The following is a 23,733-nucleotide window of genomic DNA, read 5'->3' on the forward strand; positions in this document are numbered from 1 at the left end:
TAGAGAGAGGCTGAACAGGCTGGGGCTGTTTTCCCTGGAGCGTCAGAGGCTGAGGGGTGACCTTATAAAGGTTTACAAGATCATGAGGGGTATGGATAAATAGAGATGGTCTTTTCCCTGGGCTGGGAGTCAAAAACTAGAGAGCATAGGTTTAAGGTGAGAGGGGAAAGATTTAAAAGGAACCTGTGGGGCAATATTTTCACGCAGAGGGTGTGCGCGCATATGGAATGAGCTGCCAGTTGAAGTGGTGGAGACTGGTACAATTACAATACTGTACGGGTATATGAGTAGGAGAAAGTGGGAGACGCTGGTATAATTACAACATTTAAAGGGCATCTGGATGGGTATGTGAATCGGAGAAAAGCTCAGCAGGAAGGCATGAGAAATGCCTTTAGGTTGTTAAATAACAAAACTGCTGCCAAATCCATCCTATTCATCTTTGAACATTGTCTCTAGAACTGGATTGAAATTAGGACTTATTTTTGGGAGCAGTAGTTGGAATTGGAGAAGCAGGAGGACAGGATCCCAGCAGGGCAAAAACTCACCTCCCATTGTTCAGGGACATTTGGATGGGATTTGAGGTGACAGTCTGTGAGTGAGTGGGAGGAAGGGAAAGCTGCTGAGGGAGAATGTGCTTTGAACTATTATTCACATTGAGGCATTGCAAGCAAGGCCATCATTTACCCCCTTCCTCAGGTTGGAAGGTAGCTTTACACAGTCAAAGGAACATGGAAAGATATTATCAGCCCATGTGGTGGTGAGTCTTCTCCTGAAACCAGATACCAGGTTGGATATTACTGAATGTCGCAGCCACTTGGTGTGGGATGTACTGGCCCAGCCTGGGGAGGTACAGCAGGTTTTTTTTCTCTAAAGGATAACGACAAACAGTTGGATTTTTGTGGGAATCTGATTTCTTCATGTCTTTTTGTCTCTTGGTATTTAAATTGGAACTTAAAGTTCTCACATTGATTAGATTAGATTACTTACAGTGTGGAAACAGGCCCTTCGGAAACAAGTCCACACCGCCCCACTGAAGTGCAACCCACCCATATCCCTGCATTTACCCCTTACCTCACACTACGGGCAATGTAGCATGGCCAATTCACCTGTTGCTGAGGTGAAATTTGCACTTCCATCCTGTGGGAAACAGAGCCCAGTTGTGTGGATGGAAAACACATAATTGCATACTCAGCAATCCAGAAACATCCTGGTCAACCACTTTTGCACCCTCTCAATAGCCTCCAAATCCTTCCTATAGCGAGGTGACCAAAACTGCAAACAATATGCCAAATGGGGCCCATGTAAAGTCTTGTAAAGCAAATGACTTGCCAATGTTTATTCTCAATGACCAATGAAGGTAAGCATTCAGTACGCCTTCATTACTACCTTATCCACTTGGTTATCCCCTTTCAGGGAACTACAGATTGACGCCTCAAGATCCCTCTGTATATCAAGGTCCTGCCATTTACATTACATTTTCATCTTGCATCGCATTTGACCTCCCAAATTGCATCACCTCACATTTGTCTGGATTAAACAGCATCTGCTATTTCTCCGTCCAACTTTCCAGCTGATCTATAGCCTGCTGTATCCTATAATAATGTTCTGTAACTCCATCGATTTTTGTGTCATCAGCAAATGTTCTAATCAGGCCAATTTTCATCATATCATTTATGTGTATTCCAAGTATAAGTGTCATACCTAGAAGGGCTAATATGACCAGTACACCAAGCAGGGATGTTCACTACATTTCAAGACATAGAGTTTGGGGACATTCTGTTTCGTTAGCTGTCTGAGAACAGCAACATCATTTTTTGTGTGTCAACTGAACATTAAACGTATCTGCCACAAATAAAAATAAAAATAAAAGGATGCAACAGTTGTTGGTGCCTGAATTATTTAATGGTGACCATGAAATGACTGTTAGTCATGGTAAAAGTTCATCTGGTTCATTTATGTCCTCAGAATAAGCAGGAATCCACTTCAGACTGCAATGAAGAGGAATATCTGCACTCAGAGGGTAGTGAGAGTCTGAAACATTCTACCCCAGAGCCTGTGGAAGGACAGACATTAAGAATGGTCACAGTGTGTTTTGGAAGATTTGTAGCTCAGGTTGAGATTCTGCGTGTAAGTTCGCTCACTGAGCTGGAAGGTTCATTTCCAGACATTTCCTCACTGACGAGGTAACATCTTCAATGGGCCTCCGAGTCAAGCACTGTCCATCATTCCTGCTTTCTATTTATATGTTTGGGTTTCTTTGGGTTGATGGTGTCACTTCCTGTGATGATGTCACTTCCTGTTCTTTTTCTTAAGGGGTGGTAGGTGGAGTCAAACTCAATGTGTTTGTTGATAGAGTTCCGGTTGGAATGCCATGCTTCTAGGAATTCTCATGCGTGTCTCTGTTTGGCTGGTCCTCGGATTGATGTGTTGTCCCAGTCGAAGTGGTGGCCCTGCTTCTTTGAAACTGGTTCCTGTAAAATAGCTGGACAGCAAGATCTCAAAGACCTAACTCTCACAACCATGACAAATAACAATACCCAGGGACAAATGAGAATATCTAGAACAGGAATGGAGATGGAGATAGTCTATTTCCATGCCTTATTTCATATTTATGTATAACAAAAGGTAATTTAATTGCTGAATATTAAAATATTAAATAATTTAAACTGGGCTTTAGAAGACAGAAATATTACTGAATGTACAAACCTCTGACATTCAGTATGACTGCAGTTTCTTCAGAAAAGGTTCCGCTATCAACGAGACATCTGTATTTCCCTCCATCGAAAATTGTTGTGTTCTTTATTCGAAGAGAAATGGCTCCTTTGGTCAGTTCATTTTTCAACAGTTCAGTCCTCCCTCTGTATTTCCTGTGCTGAGCAGCAGCATCATCTTCCCCATGGCTGTACACGTGAACTGGGGAATCAAGGCCTGATTTAAACCACTTCACCAACATGTTGCTGGCAGATATATCTGGCACAAGCTGGCATTCCAATAGAGCATCTTCACCCACAGTGGTTTCAATCGGTTCACCAGGTCCAACAAGGAAGTGACCTAGTGAACAACAACAATAAAACATAAAATTCTGTACTCAGAACAAAATTACATTGAAAACAGCTGATTTTCTAAAATATACACTGCCCTACAATATAAAATTCTTTCAGAACTGCATTTGCGAATGAACTTGAATTCATTAAGTTTTCGATTCTGATTTTAAACCATCAAGTAGTAGTTAATTTGGAATATTTCTGCGGAATGTTTTAATTTGTAACTTTTACGGCACAGTGGCTCAGTGGTTAGCACTGCTGCCTCACAGCACCAGGGACCCGGGTTCAATTCTAGCCTTTGGCAACTGTCTGTGTGGAGTTTGCACATTCTCCCTGTGTCTCCGGTTTCCTCCCACAGTCCAAAGATGTGCAAGTTCGGTGAATTGGCCATGCTAAATTGCCCCAAGTGTTCAGGGATGTGTAGGTTAGGTGCATTAATCAGGGGTAAATATCGGATATGAGGGTGGGGGAATGGGTCTAGGTGGCTTACTCTTTAGAGTGGCAGTGTGGACCTGTTGGGCCAAAGGGCCTGTTTCCACACGGTAGGGATTCTATGATTCTATTCTATGACCTTATATATTTACATGTCAATATTCCATGTAAAGTCCCATGTCATGATTCCTGTCAAGAGAAAAATCCACAAATTACCTCAAAAGAATGAACAAATGGACAAGATTTTACATTTTAACTCATTACTGCAGCAATCAAAGTTAAAACTTACATCAATAAGAAGTAATGAAACAGGAACTTAAGGCAGCCATTCGGTGGCTCAACTATTTCAATAGATCATGCAATATATTCTTCCTCAATACCTCTATCCCATGATTCCTTTTGTCATGAACCTGCTCCTTTTTCTCAGAGCTGGTCCTTTATCTCAGAGCTGGTCTTTTTTCTCAGAACTGGTCCTTTTTCTCAGAGCTGGTCCTTTTTCTCAGAGCTGGTCCTTTATCTCAGAGCTGGTCCTTTATCTCAGAACTGGTCCTTTATCTCAGAGCCTGTCCTTTCCTCAGAGCTGGTCCTTTATCTCAGAGCTGGTCTTTTTTCTCAGAACTGGTCCTTTTTCTCAGAGCTGGTCCTTGATTTTCTCAAAGTTACTGCGCCCTTCATTTTCTTCAGAGAGGTTGTGAAATAGCTCAGGTTCCAGAGGGTCTGAGTTGGTGAAGGGTGAATGACTTATCGGAGCCCTTTTTGTTTACCCCGAAACAGATAATACCTTCGGCTTTCATGTTTTTATTTGGATTTAGATTAGATTACTTTCAGCGTGGAAACAGGCCCTTCGGCCCAACATGTCCACACCATCCCTCCGAACAGCAACCCACCCAGACCCATTCCCCTACATTTACCCCTTCACCTAACACTACCGGCAATTTAGCATGGCCAATTCACCTAACCTGCACATGTGTGGACTGTGGGAGGAAACCGGAGCACCTGGAGGAAACACATGCAGAAAAGGGGAGGATGTGCAAACTCCACACAGACAGTTGCCTGAGGCGGGAATTGAACCCGGGTCTCTGGCGCTGTGAGAGACCCGGGTTCTCCCTACTACCCTTCTTGTACAGGGCAACAACATGAGCAACCTTCCAGTCCTCCGGCACCTCACCTGTATTTAAGAATACCACAAATATATCTGTCAGGGCCCCAGCTATTTCCTCTTTCACCTCCCTCAGCAACCTGGGATAGATCCCATTCGGTCCTGGGGATTTGTCCACCTTAATAACCTCTAGCCTACCCAACACACTTTCTCGACTTATGTCAAAGCGATGCAGACTAATCAAACTGCTATCTCTAATCTCAAGATTCATCATGTTTCTCTCCTCAGTGAACACTGATGCAAAGTAATCATTCAGAATCTCACCCATTCTCTCAGATTCGGCACACAACCTTCCTTCATTATCCTTTAGTGGACCAATCCTTTCTCTAGTTACCTGCTTGCTTCTTATATAAGAATAAAAGGCCTTGGGATTTTCCTTAATTCTGCTCACTAAAGTTATCTCATGACCCCTTTTAGCCCGCTTGATTCCTCGTTTAAGATTTGTCCTACTCTTCTGATATTCCTCCAGGGCCTGTTCTGTTCTTAGCTGCCTAGACCTTATGTATGTTTCCCTTTTCCTCTTGGCTAGTCGTACAATTCCTCCTGTCATCCACGGTTCATGAATCTTGCCCTTCCTATCCTTTGCCTTCAATGGGACATGCCTATCCTGCACTACCACTAACCTATCTTTGAAAACCTCCCACATCTCAAATGTGGACTTTCCTTCAAATAGCTGTGCCCAATCCACATTTCCCAGCTCTTGCCTAATTTTGATATAATTGGCCCTTGGCTCAGTTTTTTACTATTCCCTTAGGACCACTCTCATCTTTATCTACGAGTATTCTAAAACTTACAGAATTGTGGTCACTGTTTCCAAATAAATCCCCCACCACAACTTCTCCCACCTGTCCTGGCTCATTCCCCAGTCCCAGATCCAATACGGCCTCTTCCCTCGTTGGACTATTGACATACTGCTCTAGAAAACTCTCCTGGATGCTTCCAGAAGAGTGTAGAATTTGTGGTAGGAGTACTGGACAAACTCTCAGCTCCAGGAATACAATTTGTTCTTGCGAATGATATCGCTGATTCACCAGTAGGCGTGCTGCCTACTCTAGTTGAAAAGCCAGTGGAGACGCAGGCAACTGAAGCAATGCAGGATGTTTATCCAGGAATCTCCCCTGATTGTGTAGTAACAAGATCACAGTGTCACAAGCTGAAGCAGGAGAGGTCAAAGGGCACAGATCAGGAAGCTGAAGTACATTAGTAGAGACTGTTTTCGATTAAATAAGTGGTTCAGAACAGGAGCAAACAGGTAAACATGCAAGTATCTTTAGCTCTGACTCTGCTGAGCTCATTGAGTGATGGCAGAAAAGATAAAAATTTAAAGCAGTTGTGTAAAAAGGCAGAGACCATAAAGGAGGAGAAAGTGAGGACTGCAGGTGCTGGAGATATCACAGTCAAGAGTGTGATGCTGGAAAAGCTCAGCAGGTCAGGCAGCATCCGAGGAGCAGAAGAATCGATGTTTTGAGCATAAACTCTTTATCAGGAATCAAGAACTTTCGCTCGAAAGGTCAATTCTCCTGCTCCTCGGATGCTGCCTGACCTGGTGTGCATAGACCATGAAGTAGTCGGAATGTATCCCTGCAAGTTATTACCTGCAAAATGATGTCATAATGTGGAAATGGAGACCATCACATATTCAAGCAGATGAGAAATGGGCAGACATTCATCAGATTGTTTTGCCAGTGGGGTATAGAAACCTCAGCAAGTGTCACATGAGTGGTGGCACTGGGGCTCAGTGGTAAGCACTGAAACTCATATTGCCAGGGATCTGGGTTCAATTCCCACCTCAGATGACTGTCTGTGTGGAGTTTGCACACTCTCCCTGTGTCAGCGTGGGTTTCCTCCAACAGTCCAAAGATGTGCAGGTTGGGTGAATTGGCCATGTGAAATTGCCCATAGTGTTAGGTGTATTAGTCAGGGATAGATGTATGGAAGTGGGTCTGGGTGGGTTACTCTTCGGAGGGTCGATGTGGAGTTGTTATGCCAAATGGCCTGTGTAGGTAATCTAAGCTACCACTTGGAGGTCATTTAGGAGTGAGGAAAACACAGGCTAAAACACAAATACATTTTTACCAGCCTGGACGGCACAAGGATAGATTTGAATTTTGCCAGACATGTCATACATGTCAGTCTCGATTAGAGTGGTGCTCGAAAAGCACAGCAGGTCAGGCGGCATCCGAGGAGTAGGAAACTCGACATTTCATCAGGACTAAAGGCAGGGTGCCTCCAGGGTGGAGAGATAAATGGGAGGGTGGGTGGGGCTGGGGAGAAGGTAGCAAAGAGTACAATAGGTGGATGGGGGTGGGGATGGAGGTGATACGTCAGAGAGGAGGGTGGATCAGATAGGTGGGAAGGGAGATTGGCAGGTAGGACAGGTCATGGGGATGATGCTGAGCTGGAAGGTTGGAACTGGGGTGAGGTGGGGGAATGGGGAAATGAGGAAACTGGTGAAGTCCACATTGATGCCCTGGGGTTGGAGTTGGAGTGTTCCGAGGGGGAAGATGAGGCGTTCTTCCTCCAGGTGTCGGGTGGTGAGGGAGTGGCAGTGGAGGAGGCCCAGGACCTGGATGTCCTTGGCAGAGTGAGAGGGGGAGTTGAAATGTTGGGCTATATGGTGGTGGGGTTGATATATGTCAGGTAACTGGAAAACCACAGGCAGTAATAAAATGTGCACCTTTAATACCAATTCAGCATTTGAAGAACCTTTTACAAGAGTCTTGATTGATTGTGTAGGTCCCCTACCTCAAACAGAAAGTGCGAATCAGTATTTATTAACAATAATGATGTATCGACCAGAATTCCAGAGACCGTCCCATTATCACAGCTAAAGGATTGTAGAGGAATTAATCAATTTTTTTCCTTGATACTGACTGCCAATGGAGATACAGTCAGATCAAGGATCAAACTTCACATCCAAACTATTCAAGGAAGTCATGGACAGATTCGGAATAAAACAGTTCAAACTGACTGTGAACCATCCAGAATCGCAGGGAGTACAAGAGAGATAGCACCAAACGTTAAAGACCATGTTGAGGGCTGACGGTCAGGATTAGCCAGATGGTTGGGATAAGGGAATTCCATTTTTACTTTTTGCGATCAGAGATGCAGCAAATGAATCGACCAAATTCAGTCCATTTGAATTAGCTTTTAGGGCATGAATTAAGAGGACCGTTAAAATTGATTCAGGAGAAATTACTAAGTGAGAATTCAGAGACCACACATTTGGACTATGTGTCAAATTGTAGAGAATGATTAAAGAGAGCTGGGGAGTTTGCATAGACAGTATTTAAAGGTATCACAGCATGCAATGAAACAGGAAGCAGACAAGAAATCAAAAACTCACAATTTTGTCATTGGGGATAAGGTATTGGTGTTACTTCCAGTAACAGGTGAGCACTGAAAAGCAAGGTTTAGTGGACCTTATCAAATCAAAAGGAAATTGAATGAAGTGAACTATTTGATAGGGATTTCAGACAGGAAGAAATCTCACAGAGAGTGTGCCATGTGAATATGCTGAAAAGGTATTTTGACGGGGAAGGAAAGCAAGAGGAGAAGCTATGAATGATTACAACACTGAAGGAAGAACCAAGCTCAGAGGATTCTGAATTGGACATTCCTCAAATCAAATTGGACAATGAGGAAGTTGGCAAAGATTGGGATATATTATTGAGTTAACTTCCTGAGGAAAATCGAAATGACCTGAAAGAGTTACTATTGTGACATGGGGAGATTTACAGACAAAACTGGGAAGTACTAACCTAATTGTGCATGATGTAGATTTGAGGATGCTGTTCCAATTAAGCAACGTCCTTATCGGCATAACCCTGTGAAGTTGGCACAGGTTCAGAAGGAGATTGAATCCATGCTCCAAGACGACATATTCAAAATAAGTTACAGTGATTGGAGCTCACCCATAGTCATGGTGCCAAAACCAGATGTACCCAGCGGTTATGTGTGGACTGTCACAAAGTCAATGCAGTGACAAAGACGGATACATATCCAATTTCATGGTTGGAGGACTGTGTCAAAAAGGTGGGACAAGCAATTCTCTATCCATTCTAATGTACTAACCCCAACACTATGGGCTCTTATCTCATGAACAGCCTTAGATGTGAAGATTTTGTTGGAGCAGATCATGACTCGGCTGAAATGATGGCTGCCTGAGACTTTTTTTCGATAATACAACATGGCTGAAATGGTTTGACAGTTATACACAGCAGATTCTCACAGCTAGCCTTATAGTCTCTGTACAGATATATTAGATATACAGATATACTATCGAAAGAAACAATAGTGTTGTTAATCAGGTTTCGGTGAATATCTAATAGTATTTTTATCTGTTCAGGCAACTGTAGAATGAGAAGGGAAAAGACCAAATTAGCGTGTAAAGGTCATAACCTGCTGTTGCAAGTCAGAGGGACTGTTGTTTGATCTCTCAGGTTGAAGTGAGAAAGGGGTTGTTCATAATTTATCAGCTGTGTCACAGTAACTTTAAATCAAGTTGATTTTAAAGACTTCATAACAATTGGTAGAAATTAATGTATTTCCTAATCTGCCATACATAGTACAGAATTTGGAAGAGTTCTTTGGGAAAAGCAACTATTCAGGTTATTGATAAATGATGCACTGCAGTTGGCAAATGTCTGGGGAGGACGATAACTTCCAGAAGCACTGTAAGATCCCAAAGACATCTGGTAGACATCATGAGATTATAGGAGGACCTAGAGCTATCCATAGAGTTGTCAATCATTAATTGCATGTTTACTGGATTGGATGTATAGATGAGGAAGACGTGGCAAACAATGACATTCATGCTGCATGAATTATTGTAACACAAAGGGTATAAATGTTGTATTTCACTGGGGAACTCAGAGCATCATTGACCTCTGAATTCAGCTGACTATTAACAGGGCAACTGTGCCCCATGTGAAGACCAAATTCGGGGTAGTCTCTGACTTTTCCTACACATGGAAGTAGAACTTGAAATAAAAATGACTTGTGTGAAGGAACACGGGGTGTAAGAATCCTCAATAATCTATCTTCCTGCAACAGCTTTTTGAATTCCTTTTGGAAATCCAAATATATCACATCCACTCCTTCCCCTTTATCTATTCTGCTTGTTATATCCTCAATGAATTCTAATAAATTGGTCAGGTATGATTTCCCTTCATGAAGCCATGCTAACTCTGTTTGGTCATCTTATGTATTTCTAAATGTTTCACTATCACACTCTTTACAGGAGACTCTAACATTTTCTCAGTAACAAATGTTGAGCGAGCTGGCCAAAGTTACCACTTTCTGTCTCTTTCCTATTTTGGATAAGGCTGTTAAATTTGCCGTATTACAATCTTCCAGAACTTTTCCAAGTCTAAGGATATTTGAAAGATTACTGTCAGTGCACCTTCTATCTCTGCAACTACTTTCTTTAATATCCTCGGATGCAGCCGCTCAGTAACAGGCCTTCACTCCCTCGAGTTTCACTGGTGCTTCTTCTCTGGTGGTATTTTTTGTGTTTATTTCCCACCTACCCTCACTTTTGCCTCTTGATGATTCAGTATTCACCAGTTCTGAGCAAAGGTCACTGGACTTGAAACATGTTTTTACTCCCCACAGATCAGCCAGACCTGCTGAGTTTCTCCAATTATTTCTATTTTTATTCACTTGGTTTTCCAGGGCATTTGTGAATGAGACAGATTTTTAAAGCATCAGCAATCATTTCATAGTCACCATTACTGAGTCTAACTTTAACTTTATCCGTTCTTGTGTAAGTGCCTTTGATCATTGGTGGGTCAGACAAAGTCACCACAATCCCAAAAGCTATTTCTTCCCAAGCTGCATGCAGCCACAGTTGCTACCTCAACACTCGTAACATTTTCCCAAAAAGCGTTAGTGACCTCGCCAATCCTGTCTACAGTGCCACTGTTTGGTTTATCAGACTTTTCACAGCAATATCATCCAGGCACCTCTGAGAATCCCCAGGATCAGGGTATTCCTGAATCTGGGTCACGTGTATTCACAACCCATCGACACGCCTGTGGAAGTATAACTGGACCGGAGGATATCAGCAGACCCATGGAACAATACTCTCATCCAGCTTGGCAAGGTATCAGACAATACATTGGTGACGTTTTAAATGTTTCTTAATTTATTATCTGAAATATTAATTAAAAATATCATCGACTGGAGAAAATAAAAACACATCCTGGACAATCTTGGAAAGAACTTTCTCTGCAGTAAAGCAGACTGGATGCAGTGGGAGAAAGTGTTGCACTTGGAAAGTCCATGAGCTGTGGGACTGGAGTTTCAAAGATCACAGGACCCAGTTTGTGGGTGTAATGAAGCGACTGGGTTTTTCACAGAGTCTGAGATGACTGGCCATGATAACAACAGCCTTTCCTCACTCAATCTCTGAAACATCTCATGAAACTGTGGGAGTTGAGAACCCACTGGAAGCCCACAGCACTGCAAGTGGAAGGTTCTCAGGAAGAGTTCAGAGCCACTTGTACTGTCTGCAGTTAAAAGCCAGAAGCTATGATTGGCTGAGAAAGAAATCCCAATGCTAACAGTGACTCTGACAACAGATCAGCATTTGGGACAATCTGTGAGTAATTCAGTTTTCAAAATTTAGCTGGACGTGGCCAAGAAAATACTCTGCAGAGTGTTTATATTTTTATCCCGACATTTAAATAAATCATTTCTAGGGTGTGAGCATTGCTGGCTGGGCCAGGATTTATGGTCCATCGCTAGTTGTCTTTGAGAAGGTGGTGGTAGTGGTAGTGAGTTGCCTTCTTGAACCATGTCGACATGCTACAGCAGTCCTCCAAGGCCACTGGAGAGAACGTCCCAGGACTTTGACTCAGTGACAGTGACAGAACAGCGATATGTTTCCAAGTCAGGACAGGAAGTTCCTTGGAGGAGAATTTGCAGATGGTGGTGGCCCCATTTATTTCCGATCTTTGTCTTTCTAGATGTGGGTTTGGAAAGTACTGTCTGAGGAGCTTTGGTGAATTTCTGCAATGCATCTTGTCGATGATGGATACAACTGCTTACTAAATGTTGATGGAGAAGGAAGCGAATGCATTCAGCTGTGATAGTGCCTTATCCTGGATGGGGTCAATCTTCTTGACTGCTGTTGGAGCTGCTCTCATCCTGGCAGGCTGGGTCACCACCACAGAACACACCAGATGGCCTCCTTCTTTAGAGACCGCAATTTCCCTTCCCACGTGGTTAAAGATGCCCTCCAACGCATCTCGTCTACATCCCGCACCTCCGCCCTCAGACCCCACCTCTCCAACCGTAACAAAAACAGAACGCCCCTGGTGCTCACCTTTCACCCCACCAACCTTCGCATAAACCAAATCATCCGCCGACATTTCCGCCACCTCCAAACAGACCCCACTACCAGGGATATATTTCCCTCCCCACCCCTTTCCGCCTTCCGCAAAGACTGTTCCCCCCGTGACTACCTGGTCAGGTCCACGCCCCCAAACAACCCACCCTCCCATCCTGGCACTTTCCCCTGCCACCAGAGGAACTGTAAAACCTGTGCCCACACCTCCTCCCTCAGCTCTATCCAAGGCCCTAAAGGAGCCTTCCACATCCATCAAAGTTTTACTTGCACATCCACTAATATCATTTATTGTATCCGTTGCTCCCGATGCAGTCTCCTCTACATTGGGGAGACTGGGCGCCTCCTAGCAGAGCGCTTTAGGGAACATCTCCGAGACACCCGCACCAATCAATCAAACCGCCCTGTGGCCCAACATTTCAACTCTCCCTCCCACTCTGCCGAGGACATGGAGGTCCTGGGCCTCCTTCACCGCCGCTCCCTCACCACCAGACGCCTGGAGGAAGAACGCCTCATCTTCCGCCCTGGAACACTTCAACCCCAGGGCATCAATGTGGACTTCAACAGTTTCCTCATTTCCCCTTCCCCCACCTCACCCTAGTTCTAAACTTCCAGCTCAGTAACTGTCTCCATGCATTGTCCAGACTTGTCCTACCTGCCTATCTCCTTTTCCACCTATCCACTCCACCCTCTGCTCCTTGATCTATCACCTTCATCTCCTCCCCCACTCACTCATTGTACTCTATGCTACTTTCTCCCCACCCCCACCCTCCTCGAGCTTATCTCTCCACGCTTCAGGCTCACTGCCTTTATTCCTGATGAAGGGCTTTTGCCCGAAACGTCGATTTCGAAGCTACTTGGATGCTGCCTGAACTGCTGTGCTCTTCCAGCACCACTAATCCAGTATTCCATCACATTCCTAACTTGTGCCTTGCTGATGGAAGACAGGCTCTGGGGATTCAGACAGTGAGTTAATCGTTGCAATGTATGTGTGTGAGCTTGTGTGTATGTGTGTGAGCTTGTGTGCATGTGTGTGTGTGCGCACATGTACGTTTGTGTGTGTGTATGTACGCATGTGTGATTCAATGGATAGTGGTACTTATTGCAAGGTTCAAGCTTTTGCTTATCATTGTCACTTAGTTAGGTTTGTTTGCATTAGCCTAGATCTTTGTTTGTTACGAAGGTAACCTGGCTGACTTGTTTCTGTTACTAAAGGCTGTATACAATCTGATATACATGTGATATATAATTAACAATATTACATCCTTATTCAATATCAAAACACTTCACAACCTGCTGTGAACTTTTCACTCTGCAAACATCTGACTCCAGTAGTAGACATGGAACCCATTGTGGGAAATTATCGGCCTGCTCCATGGAAAACCAGTGATTATTACAATATTCAGACTCGTTTAATTGTATCTACGATCGTTCTATGTAATATTACAATATTTACTTCATACACTTCACCTGAATTAATGCTTTTATTTTAATTTGTGAAAGCCATCTTTTAAATTAGATAAATTAGGACAACTACAACAAGAGGGAGAAGAAACGATTCCACCATTTCCGTAGAAACATCTTGTTCACAGATTTAAAGACACCACACCAATTCTGTCTGGAATACCTTGTCAAGAACATCACTGCCAATTGCTGGCAATCACGTGGCTTCTGTATACTGGCCAATATGAGCTGAAACCCCGGAAGATATTCCCCATCATATCACCTCTTCAGCAATTGCCCTGCTCCTCTTTACAGCTTTACAATGCAGATTCATCAGGACTTTGACTTTTACCAACAAACTCTGAACAATTCCCTTCAGGTTCTAGCTCCTGATCTCCATCATTTCTCCTGTCCATATGATTTTATTAAAATTTCTATATCTTTGAATAAAGTGCCAACTAAGCATCTGAATTGTATCACATGTATCACATCTAAGCATCTTCCTGCCAAATTGTCCGTCATTCAAAATTGTCCAAATCACCTCAGCTTGTTTTAAATCAGGATCTTTTTTATTTTTATGTTCTTTTTCACAAAGGGAACCTTTGTTTTTGTTTTCCAACAAAGACATTTTCAATGCTGTCATCTTCCATATTTGTAGTTTATTTTGCTGCCATGTTAAATGTTGTGTTAAGATCTTCACTGAGGTCATTTTGCTGATTCTCTGAGAAAGAATGATCTGTTCAATTCATGAGTTCTGATGTCCTCTGGTTTCCCATATCCCACTGAGATCAAGATTTGTCTCGTTTTGCTCTGGCAAGAGCTGGTATTTCCTCAATCCTTAATTTAAATTTAAGGACATGCATTCATCCCAGCAGCTCGATCACATTGGACTCGATTTTCCACCTTTCTTCAAAGCACACTTCTTCCTTTGGCCTTCCTTCAGCTTTGAGTGCTATTGCTGGCTGCTTTTCCACATTTTGCTCATTTTTAATGAAGTTGTTTTAGAACTTCTCCAACTACTACTGAGATTTTGTTTTTTGGCTGATGTCCAAATATCCTTTTTAAAAGAACAACCCAGCTTGGTACTCGCTCTGCAGAAGACTTCTGTTCTGTCTGTAAAAATGACCAAGGTTTCCAATTGCCTGCCTTCCTATTTTTCTTCCCAAAGTGAACCAACTTACATTTATCTGAATTGAACTCCATTTGCCACCTCTCAGCCCAATTCTGCAGTTGATCCAAGTCTCCCTGCAACATACATTCTTCCACACTGTCCACCACTCCACCGACTTTAGTGTGATCTGCAAACTTACTGACCCATGCCTGCGTACAAGTCATTTATAAAAATGACAAACAGCAGTGGTCCCAAAACAGATCCTTGTGGCACACCACCAGCAACTGGACTCCAGGCTGAATATTTTCCAACAAACACCACTCGCCCTCTTACAGAAAGCCAGTTCCTAATCCAAACTGCTCAATCACACTCAACCCAATGCCTCTGCATTTTCTTCAACAGCCTACCATGTGGAACTTTATCAAAGGCTTTATTGAAGTCCACGTCAATTGCCCAATTCTCATCCAACTGCTTGGTCACCTTCTCAAACAACTCAATGAGGTTTGTGAGACATGACCTGTCCTTGATGAATCCATGTTGACTATCTGCAATCAAATTGTTGCTTGCTGGATGATTATAAATCCTATCTCTTATAATCCTTTCCAAAACTTTTTCTACAACAGCCGTAAGGCTCACTGGTCTATAATTACCTGGGTCATCTCTATGCCCTTCTTGAACAAGGGCACATTTTCAGTCCTCCATTCCTCTGGTACTAAACCTGTCCACAATGACGACTCAAAGATCAAAGCCAAAGGCTCCAACGTCTTCTCCCTCGCTTCCCAGAGAATCCTCGGATAAATCCCACCTGGCCCAGGGAACTTGTCTATTTTCACTCCTTCTAGAATTGATAACACCTCTTCCTCACTAACCTCGATCCTTTCTAGTGTAATATCCCTGATCTCATTCTTCTCCTTTACAATATTCTCCTTTTCCTGAGTGAAAAGCAATGAGAAATGTTTGTTTAGCACCTCTCCGATCTCCACAGGGTGCACACACAACTTCCCACTTCTGTCTTTGACTGGCCCTATACCTACTCTCGTCGTCCTTTTATTCCTCACATACCTGTAGAAAACTTGAGGGTTCTCCTTTATTCCACCTGCTAAAGATTGCTCATATCCTCTCCTTGCTCTTCTTAACTCTCTCTTTAAATCCTTCCCAGCTGATTTGTCTCTTCTCAACTTCACAAAAACCTCCTTCTTCCACTTAACAAGAGATGCAATGTCTTTCGTAAACCATGGTTCCCGAACCTTATCCCTTCCTCCCTGCCTGACAAGGACATACCTATCAAGGACACACAATCTCTGTTCCTTAAACCAGATCCACATTTTGATTGTCCCCATCCCCTCAATTTTGCTACCCCATTCTATGCATCCTAAGTCTTGCCTAATTGCATTCTAATTGTCCTTGCCCCATCGAAAACTCTTGAAATTAAATGTAACCGAATGTTGGTCACTCTCTCTAAATCAAACACCTGGCCTGGTTCATTACCACGTATCAGATCCAGAGTGGCCTCCCCTATTGTCAGCCCTTTGAAATACTGTGTCAGGAACCCTCCTGCACACATTAGCCAAAAACTGATCCGTCTGACATACGAGAGTTATAGCATTTCCAGTCAATGTTGGGGAAGTTAAAGTCCCCCATAATGACCACCCTGTTCCTTTCAGTCCTATCCAGAATCATTTTGCTAATTCTCTCCTCCACCTCCCTGGATTTCTGCGGAGGCCTATAAAAAACTCAGCCCACACTACCTCCGTAGACGAGTCCTCGTCAAACGTTCTTTCAGCCACCTTATACTGTCCTTGACTAACAAGGCCACACCTCCCCCTCTTTTTCCGCCTTCCCTGTTCTCAGTGAAAGATTAAACCCTGGAACTTGTAACATCCATTCCAGACCCTGCTGTATCTGTGTCTCCGAAATGGCCACAACATCGAAGTCCCAGGTATCTAATCATGCTGCAATCTCACCTACTTTATTTCGGATACATCTGGCGTTGAAGTAGACACACATCAAACCAGCTTGTGACCATGAAATCCTGTCCATGCCCTCCCTACTCTCATCCTCCTCTGCACTGTAACTACACCTCCGGTTCCCATCCCCCTTCTGCGCTAGTTTAAACCCATCCGAAAAGCACCACAAATTTCCTACCCAGGATATTAGTACTTCTCTGGTTTGAATGAAGACTGTCCTGTTTGTACAGGTCCCACCTTCCTCAGAATGAGCCCTAATTATCCAAGTCCCTGAAACCCTTCCTCCTGCACCATCCTTGCAGCCACGTGTTTTGCTGATATCTCTCCCTATTCCTTGTCTCGCTATGACATGCATGGGTAACAAACCAGAGATAACAACTCTCCCATCCAGAACTCGCTCGGTTTTGGTTTGCCTGTGTCCGTCTGTTTGTGTGTGTAGGGGTTTAAAAGGTGCTGGCACGGTGGTTAGTACTGCTGCCTCACAGCGCCAGAGACCCGGGTTCAATTCCCGCCTCAGGCGACTCTCTGTGTGGAGTTTGCACATTCTCCCCGTGTCTGCGTGGGTTTCCTCCGGGTGCTCCGGTTTCCTCCCACAGTCCAAAAATGTGCAGGTTAGGTGAATTGGCCATGCTAAATTGCCCGTAGTGTTAGGTGAAGGGGTAAATGTAGGGGAATGGGTCTGGGTGGGTTGCGCTTCGGTGGGTCAGTGTGGACTTGTTGGGCCGAAGGGCCTGTTTCCATACTGTAAGTAATCTAATTTCAATCATAGCAAAAAATGAGAAAAATGAAGAAATAAAAAGTTCAGAGTATCAGTCTTTCTGACCCAGTCCATGCCAGCACCCAGCCTCAGGAGAGACCTCCACTGCGATGCTGTTTGTGCTGGACCCCACCAACTGAGAAATCGCCCCACTTTAGGAGCCATCTCTTCCCCAACAAGCCCACTTCACTGATGCAGCTGAACCCAGACTCACCCAACAACAAACAGTCCTTGGCTCTGCCATCTTGAACAGTCTGCTGCCACCAACACTGCCCTCCCCAATCACTGGAGGAGCTTTGCTGCAGCAATTGCTGCCATTGGCCCCAAACCCCTAGAGAATGACCTCATTGCTGCTGCCATTGGCCCCAAACTCCTGGAGAATGACCTCATTGCTGCTGCCATTGGCCCCAAACCCCTGGAGAATGACCTCATTGCTGCTGCCGTTGGCCCCAAACCCCTGGAGAATGACCTCATTGCTGCTGCCATTGGCTCCAAACCCCTGGAGAATGACCTCATTGCTGCTGCCATTGGCCCCAAACCCCTGGAGAATGACCTCATTGCTGCTGCCATTGGCCCCAAACCCCTGGAGAATGACCTCATTGCTACTGTCATTGGCTCCAAACCCCTGGAGAATGACCTCATTGCTGCTGCCATTGGCCGCAAACCACTGGAGAATGACCTCATTGCTGCTGCCATTGGCTTCAAACCCCTGGAGAATGACCTCATTGCTGCTGCCATTGGCTCAAAACCCCTGGAGAATAACGTCATTGCTGCTGCCATTGGCCCCAAACCCCTGGAGAATGACCTCATTGCTGCTGCCATTGGCCCCAAAACCCTGGAGAATGACCTCATTGCTGCTGCCATTGGCCCCAAACTCCTGGAGAATGACCTCATTGCTGCTGCCATTGGCTCCAAACTCCTGGAGAATGACCTCATTGCTGCTGCCATTGGCTCCAAACCCCTGGAGAATGACCTCATTGCTGCTGCCATTGGCCCCAAACCCCTGGAGAATGACCTCATTGCTGCTGCCATTGGCCCCAAACCCCTGGAGAATGACCTCATTGCTACTGTCATTGGCTCCAAACCCCTGGAGAATGACCTCATTGCTGCTGCCATTGGCCCCAAACCCCTGGAGAATGACCTCATTGCTACTGTCATTGGCTCCAAACCCCTGGAGAATGACCTCATTGCTGCTGCCATTGGCCGCAAACCACTGGAGAATGACCTCATTGCTGCTGCCATTGGCTTCAAACCCCTGGAGAATGACCTCATTGCTGCTGCCATTGGCTCCAAACCCCTGGAGAATGACGTCATTGCTGCTGCCATTGGCCCCAAACCCCTGGAGAATGACCTCATTGCTGCTGCCATTGGCCCCAAAACCCTGGAGAATGACCTCATTGCTGCTGCCATTGGCCCCAAACTCCTGGAGAATGACCTCATTGCTGCTGCCATTGGCTCCAAACTCCTGGAGAATGACCTCATTGCTGCTGCCACTGGCCCCAAACCCCTGGAGAATGACCTCACTGTTGCTGCCATTGGCTCCAAACTCCTGGAGAATGACCTCATTGCTGCTGCCATTGGCCCCAAAACCCTGGAGAATGACCTCATTGCTGCTGCCATTGGCCCCAAACTCCTGGAGAATGACCTCACTGTTGCTGCCATTGGCCCCAAACCCTTCGAGAATGACCTCATTGCTGCTGCCATTGGCCCCAAACCCTTCGAGAATGACCTCATTGCTGGTGCCATTGGCCCTAAACCCCAACAGAATGACCCTATGCTGCTGCCATTGGCCCCAAATCCCTGGAGAATGACCTCACTGCTTCTGCCATTGGCCCTAAACCCCTGGAGAATGACCTCACTGTTGCTGCCATTGGCTCCAAACTCCTGGAGAATGACCTCATTGCTGCTGCCATTGGCCCCAAAACCCTGGAGAATGACCTCATTGCTGCTGCCATTGGCCCCAAACTCCTGGAGAATGACCTCATTGCTGCTGCCATTGGCCCCAAAACCCTGGAGAATGACCTCATTGCTGCTGCCACTGGCCCCAAACCCCTGGAGAATGACCTCACTGTTGCTGCCATTGGCCCCAAACCCTTCGAGAATGACCTCATTGCTGCTGCCATTGCCCCAAACCCCTTGAGAATGACTTCATTGCTGGTGCCATTGGCCCTAAACCCCAACAGAATGACCCTATGCTGCTGCCATTGGCCCCAAATCCCTGGAGAATGACCTCACTGCTTCTGCCATTGGCCCTAAACCCCTGGAGAATGACCTCATTGCAGCTGCCATTGGCCCCAAAACCCTGGAGAATGACCCCATTGCTGCTGCCATTGGCCCCAAAACCATGGAGAATGACCCCACTGCTGCTGCCATTGGCCCCAAACCCTTCGAGAATGACCTCATTGCTGCTGCCATTGGCCCCAAACCCCTGGAGAATGACCTCATTGCTGCTGCCATTGGCCCTGAATGGTAGGCGGATGCACTCAAAGCCGCTGGCCTCCTCTCACTGGGAGAACATTCTCGCTGCTGTTACATCCTATCTCCAGGAGGTCTGCCACTCCACATATAGCCTGCTCTCTGCTGTGCCGGTGCTGCAACCAACCACCACAGAAAAGAGGAAAAAGACCAAAAAAAAGGGAAATAAAGTGAAAGAAAAGAGCAGAAGTAAAAGTAACCCAAAAGGGGTAAGTAGATGGGAGCAGGACAAGAGCTGGACACAGCCCTGTAACTCTGCTGCCATCTTACACCAGAACGGACACCTACTTCGATATTAATTCAACTGAGGTGATGTCTGAAAATGTTCCAGGAGACGCAAACACAAATTCAATGTTAGCTCAATGCAACACCTTAGCGGAGCCCCGTTCTCCTGTCCTAGTGACCAGGACTTGGGGCCTTTCCTGTCCTCTCTCTCTCTCTCTCTCTCTCTCTCTCATGCTCTGCCTCTATTGTACACAGACAAAAGGTGCATTTTTAACTCTGAATTATTTTTCTGAACAACCAATGAATATTGTGCTAAGCTTTATTTTTATTAAACATGCTCATTGGTCCACTGACTGAGGCAAAAAAAAATTTGAAAGACTGCTCCTGACAAGAAAGTTGAGAAAACCCTGATGTATCCCATCTCTCAAACACCATTGCCTCCTCTCTGTCAAGTTCCACATAAATCTGTTCATGTTTCCTTCACAAATTTCTGAATGTTTATCTGCAAGAATCACCTTACTGACATTGAGAAAAGCTATCTTTACTCTGTCACAGTTATCTAACTGCTCCTCTGAAAGACATGACTACACCTTGAACAAACTCTGGATGAACAAAGGCCAATTTTCTTCAGACTACTTCAGTTTTGTGGCAACTTTTGTAAATGACCCAGAGTACACTCCTTCTTCCTTCCTCACGAAACTGGGTACCAAGGGAATGCCCTCTATGACAAGTATGTCTGTCGTTGGATAAAGGACCAAAACAGGATACAGTAATCCAGGCGAGGTCACAGCAAGGCTTTATTCACCTGCAGCAAGATATCTTTACTTTTGAACTCAAATCCACTTGCGATGAAAGCCAACATACCATTTGCTTTCCTAACTGCTTGCTGCATCTGTATGTAGACTTTTAGTGACTTATGAACAAGGATCACATTACTTTCCTGTTGGATTGTTTGTTTCAGTTGCTTTCTCATGAATTACAAAATCATAGTGTGGAAGCAGGCCATTTGGTCCATCATACCCCTCTGAAGAGCACCCCACCCTGACCTATCTCCCTTCCCTCTCCTTGTAACCCTGCAGTTCTCATGGTGAGTCCACCGAGCCTGCACATCTTTGGACTGTGGGAGGAAGGGCAGCACCTGGAGGAAACCCATGCAGACAAGGGGAGGATGTGCAAACTCCACACAGACAGTCACCTGAGGATAGAATCAAGCTGGTACATTTCTGAAAGTCAAGTATTGATGTGCATCTTTGATGAAAACTTGACGTAGATGAATCATCTAAAGAGAATATAACTTCAATTTACACAATGTTTATTATATCTATCAAATGAGAAAATAATGTTAATGTTCGTTACTCCTGTACTGGTATCACTGCAAACTCCCCAGTATTGCAAAAAAACAAGTTGTCTCTTCATACAAATCTCACCCAATCATTTGGAGTTTTCACAGAAAAATGACCAGAATTATGAAGTGAAAATCTCAAATCTTCAGCATTATTTAATAAAAATGACAATAACTCAGAATGGCTGTAAATCAGTGACGAGGACATTGTTCTGTGACTTGTTGAAAACCTGGACATTAAAAACAGAACGGACTGTCTGAATCAGTGCAAGTAACAGCACTGGGGGGTGACTGGTAATTGTATTGGTCAGGTTACAATGATCCTTACCGGTCACTGAGTCCAGAATCACAAGCAGGAGCAGCACTATGTGGTGAACATCTGTCATCTTCAGATCTCAGCAGAAGGAGAATTGCCTGAGAGGGAGAGCAGTGATTGTCTCTTTATTTGTCACCAATCTCATGTTACATCAACATTGCACTCAGATCATTGTTAACTGATTCGTACAACACTTCCACCAACGTTATGTTTGCGAATATTTGTGCGTTATTGTTCCTGGCATTTCTAATTCTGGCAATACTGTGAGTAATGTCTCGGGAATCCTCTAGAAACTATGATGATTGACAAACACCTGAATAACAATCCTAGACTAAGATGAGCCAAGACATGATGTTTGATATGAATGTTACTCACTGGGTCGTCATTGTTAACCTCAGGGTTGGGTGCCCACAAAGACCTGAGAAACTGAAGAATGGAGATTGGTCATTGGGCCTTTAGAATCTGCAGTGGCCATGTCAATGGATCAAAGCATATTATCTAAGATTTTCCTGACTGACACCCAATCATCCATAAGTTCGTCAAACCCTTTGAAGAGATCTGCTATGGGTTAACAGGAGAGAGAATTCCAAAAAGAAACCTACACTGCTACAGTTGTTGGAGTAACACCAGGGTAGTAACTGGGAGGAGTGTGCACCAGGTCAGTGTCACTGTGTAACAGACTGGGAGGAGTGTGCACCAGGTCAGTGTCACTGTGTAACAGACTGGGAGGAGTGTGCACCAGGTCAGTGTCACTGTGTAACAGACTGGGAGGAGTGTGCACCAGGTCAGTGTCACAGTGTAACAGACTGGGAGGAGTGTGCGGCAGGTCAGTGTCACTGTGTAACAGACTGGGAGGAGTGTGGGGCAGGTCAGTGTCACTGTGTAAAAGACTGGGAGGAGTGTGCGACAGGTCAGTGTCACTGTGTAAAAGACTGGGAGGAGTGTGCACCAGGTCAGTGTCACTGTGTAACAGACAGGAAGGAGTGTGGGGCAGGTCAGTGTCACTGTGTAAAAGACTGGGAGGAGTGTGCACCAGGTCAGTGTCACTGTGTAACAGACTGGGAGGAGTGTGCACCAGATCAGTGTCACTGTGTAACAGACTGGGAGGAGTGTGCACCAGATCAGTGTCACTGTGTAACAGACTGGGAGGAGTGTGCACCAGGTCAGTGTCACTGTGTAAAAGAATGGGAGGAGTGTGCACCAGGTCAGTGTCACTGTGTAACAGACTGGGAGGAGTGTGCACCAGGTCAGTGTCACTGTGTAACAGACTGGGAGGAGTGTGCACCAGGTCAGTGTCACTGTGTAACAGACTGGGAGGAGTGTGCACCAGGTCAGTGTCACTGTGTAACAGACTGGGAGGAGTGTGCACCAGGTCAGTGTCACTGTGTAACAGACTGGGAGGAGTGTGCACCAGGTCAGTGTCACTGTGTAACAGACTGGGAGGAGTGTGCAGCAGGTCAGTGTCACTGTGTAACAGACTGGGAGGAGTGTGCACCAGGTCAGTGTCACTGTGTAACAGACTGGGAGGAGTGTGCACCAGGTCAGTGTCACTGTGTAACAGACTGGGAGGAGTGTGCACCAGGTCAGTGTTACTGTGTAACAGACTGGGAGGAGTGTGCACCAGGTCAGTGTCACTGAGTAACAGTCTGGGAGGAGTGTGCACCAGGTCAGTGTCACTGTGTAACAGACTGGGAGGAGTGTGGGGTAGGTCAGTGTTACTGTGTAACAGACTTGGAGGAGTGTGCACCAGGTCAGTGTCACTGTGTAACAGACTGGGAGGAGTGTGGGGCAGGTCAGTGTCACTGTGTAACAGACTGGGAGGAGTGTGCACCAGGTCAGTGTCACTGTGTAACAGACTGGGAGGATTGTGCACCAGGTCAGTGTCACCGTGTAACAGACTGGGAGGATTGTGCACCAGGTCAGTGTCACCGTGTAACAGACTGGGAGGAGTGTGCACCAGGTCAGTCTCACTGTGTAACAGACTGGGAGGAGTGTGCACCAGGTCAGTGTCACTGTGTAACAGACAGGGAGGAATGTGCAGCAGGTCAGTATCACTGTGTAACAGACTGGGAGGAGTGTGCATCAGGTCAGTGTCACTGTGGAACAGACTG

General features: G+C 45.2%; 2 protein-coding genes across 3 annotated transcripts in view; one reads left to right on the forward strand and one right to left on the reverse strand.

The window, feature by feature from the left end:
- Nucleotides 1-23,733, forward strand: part of LOC140455111 (butyrophilin subfamily 3 member A2-like) — a 307,710-nt gene that overhangs the window by 174,074 nt on the left and 109,903 nt on the right. The gene's annotated exons all lie outside the window — the stretch shown is intronic.
- The window catches only part of LOC140455285 (butyrophilin subfamily 1 member A1-like), a 100,522-nt gene that overhangs the window by 30,789 nt on the left and 46,000 nt on the right, over nucleotides 1-23,733 (reverse strand). For both annotated transcript variants that reach the window (XM_072550030.1, XM_072550029.1), the window contains exons 2-3: nucleotides 21,635-21,720; nucleotides 2,707-3,051 (exon numbers count right to left, since the gene is read on the reverse strand). In XM_072550030.1, coding sequence (XP_072406131.1) covers nucleotides 2,707-3,051; nucleotides 21,635-21,692 — 403 coding nt within the window. In that variant the 5' untranslated portion in view covers nucleotides 21,693-21,720. The remainder of the gene's footprint in view (nucleotides 1-2,706; nucleotides 3,052-21,634; nucleotides 21,721-23,733) is intronic.

The sequence above is a fragment of the Chiloscyllium punctatum genome, chromosome 30, assembly GCF_047496795.1.
Source record: "Chiloscyllium punctatum isolate Juve2018m chromosome 30, sChiPun1.3, whole genome shotgun sequence".
Classification (NCBI taxonomy): Eukaryota; Metazoa; Chordata; class Chondrichthyes; order Orectolobiformes; family Hemiscylliidae; genus Chiloscyllium; species Chiloscyllium punctatum.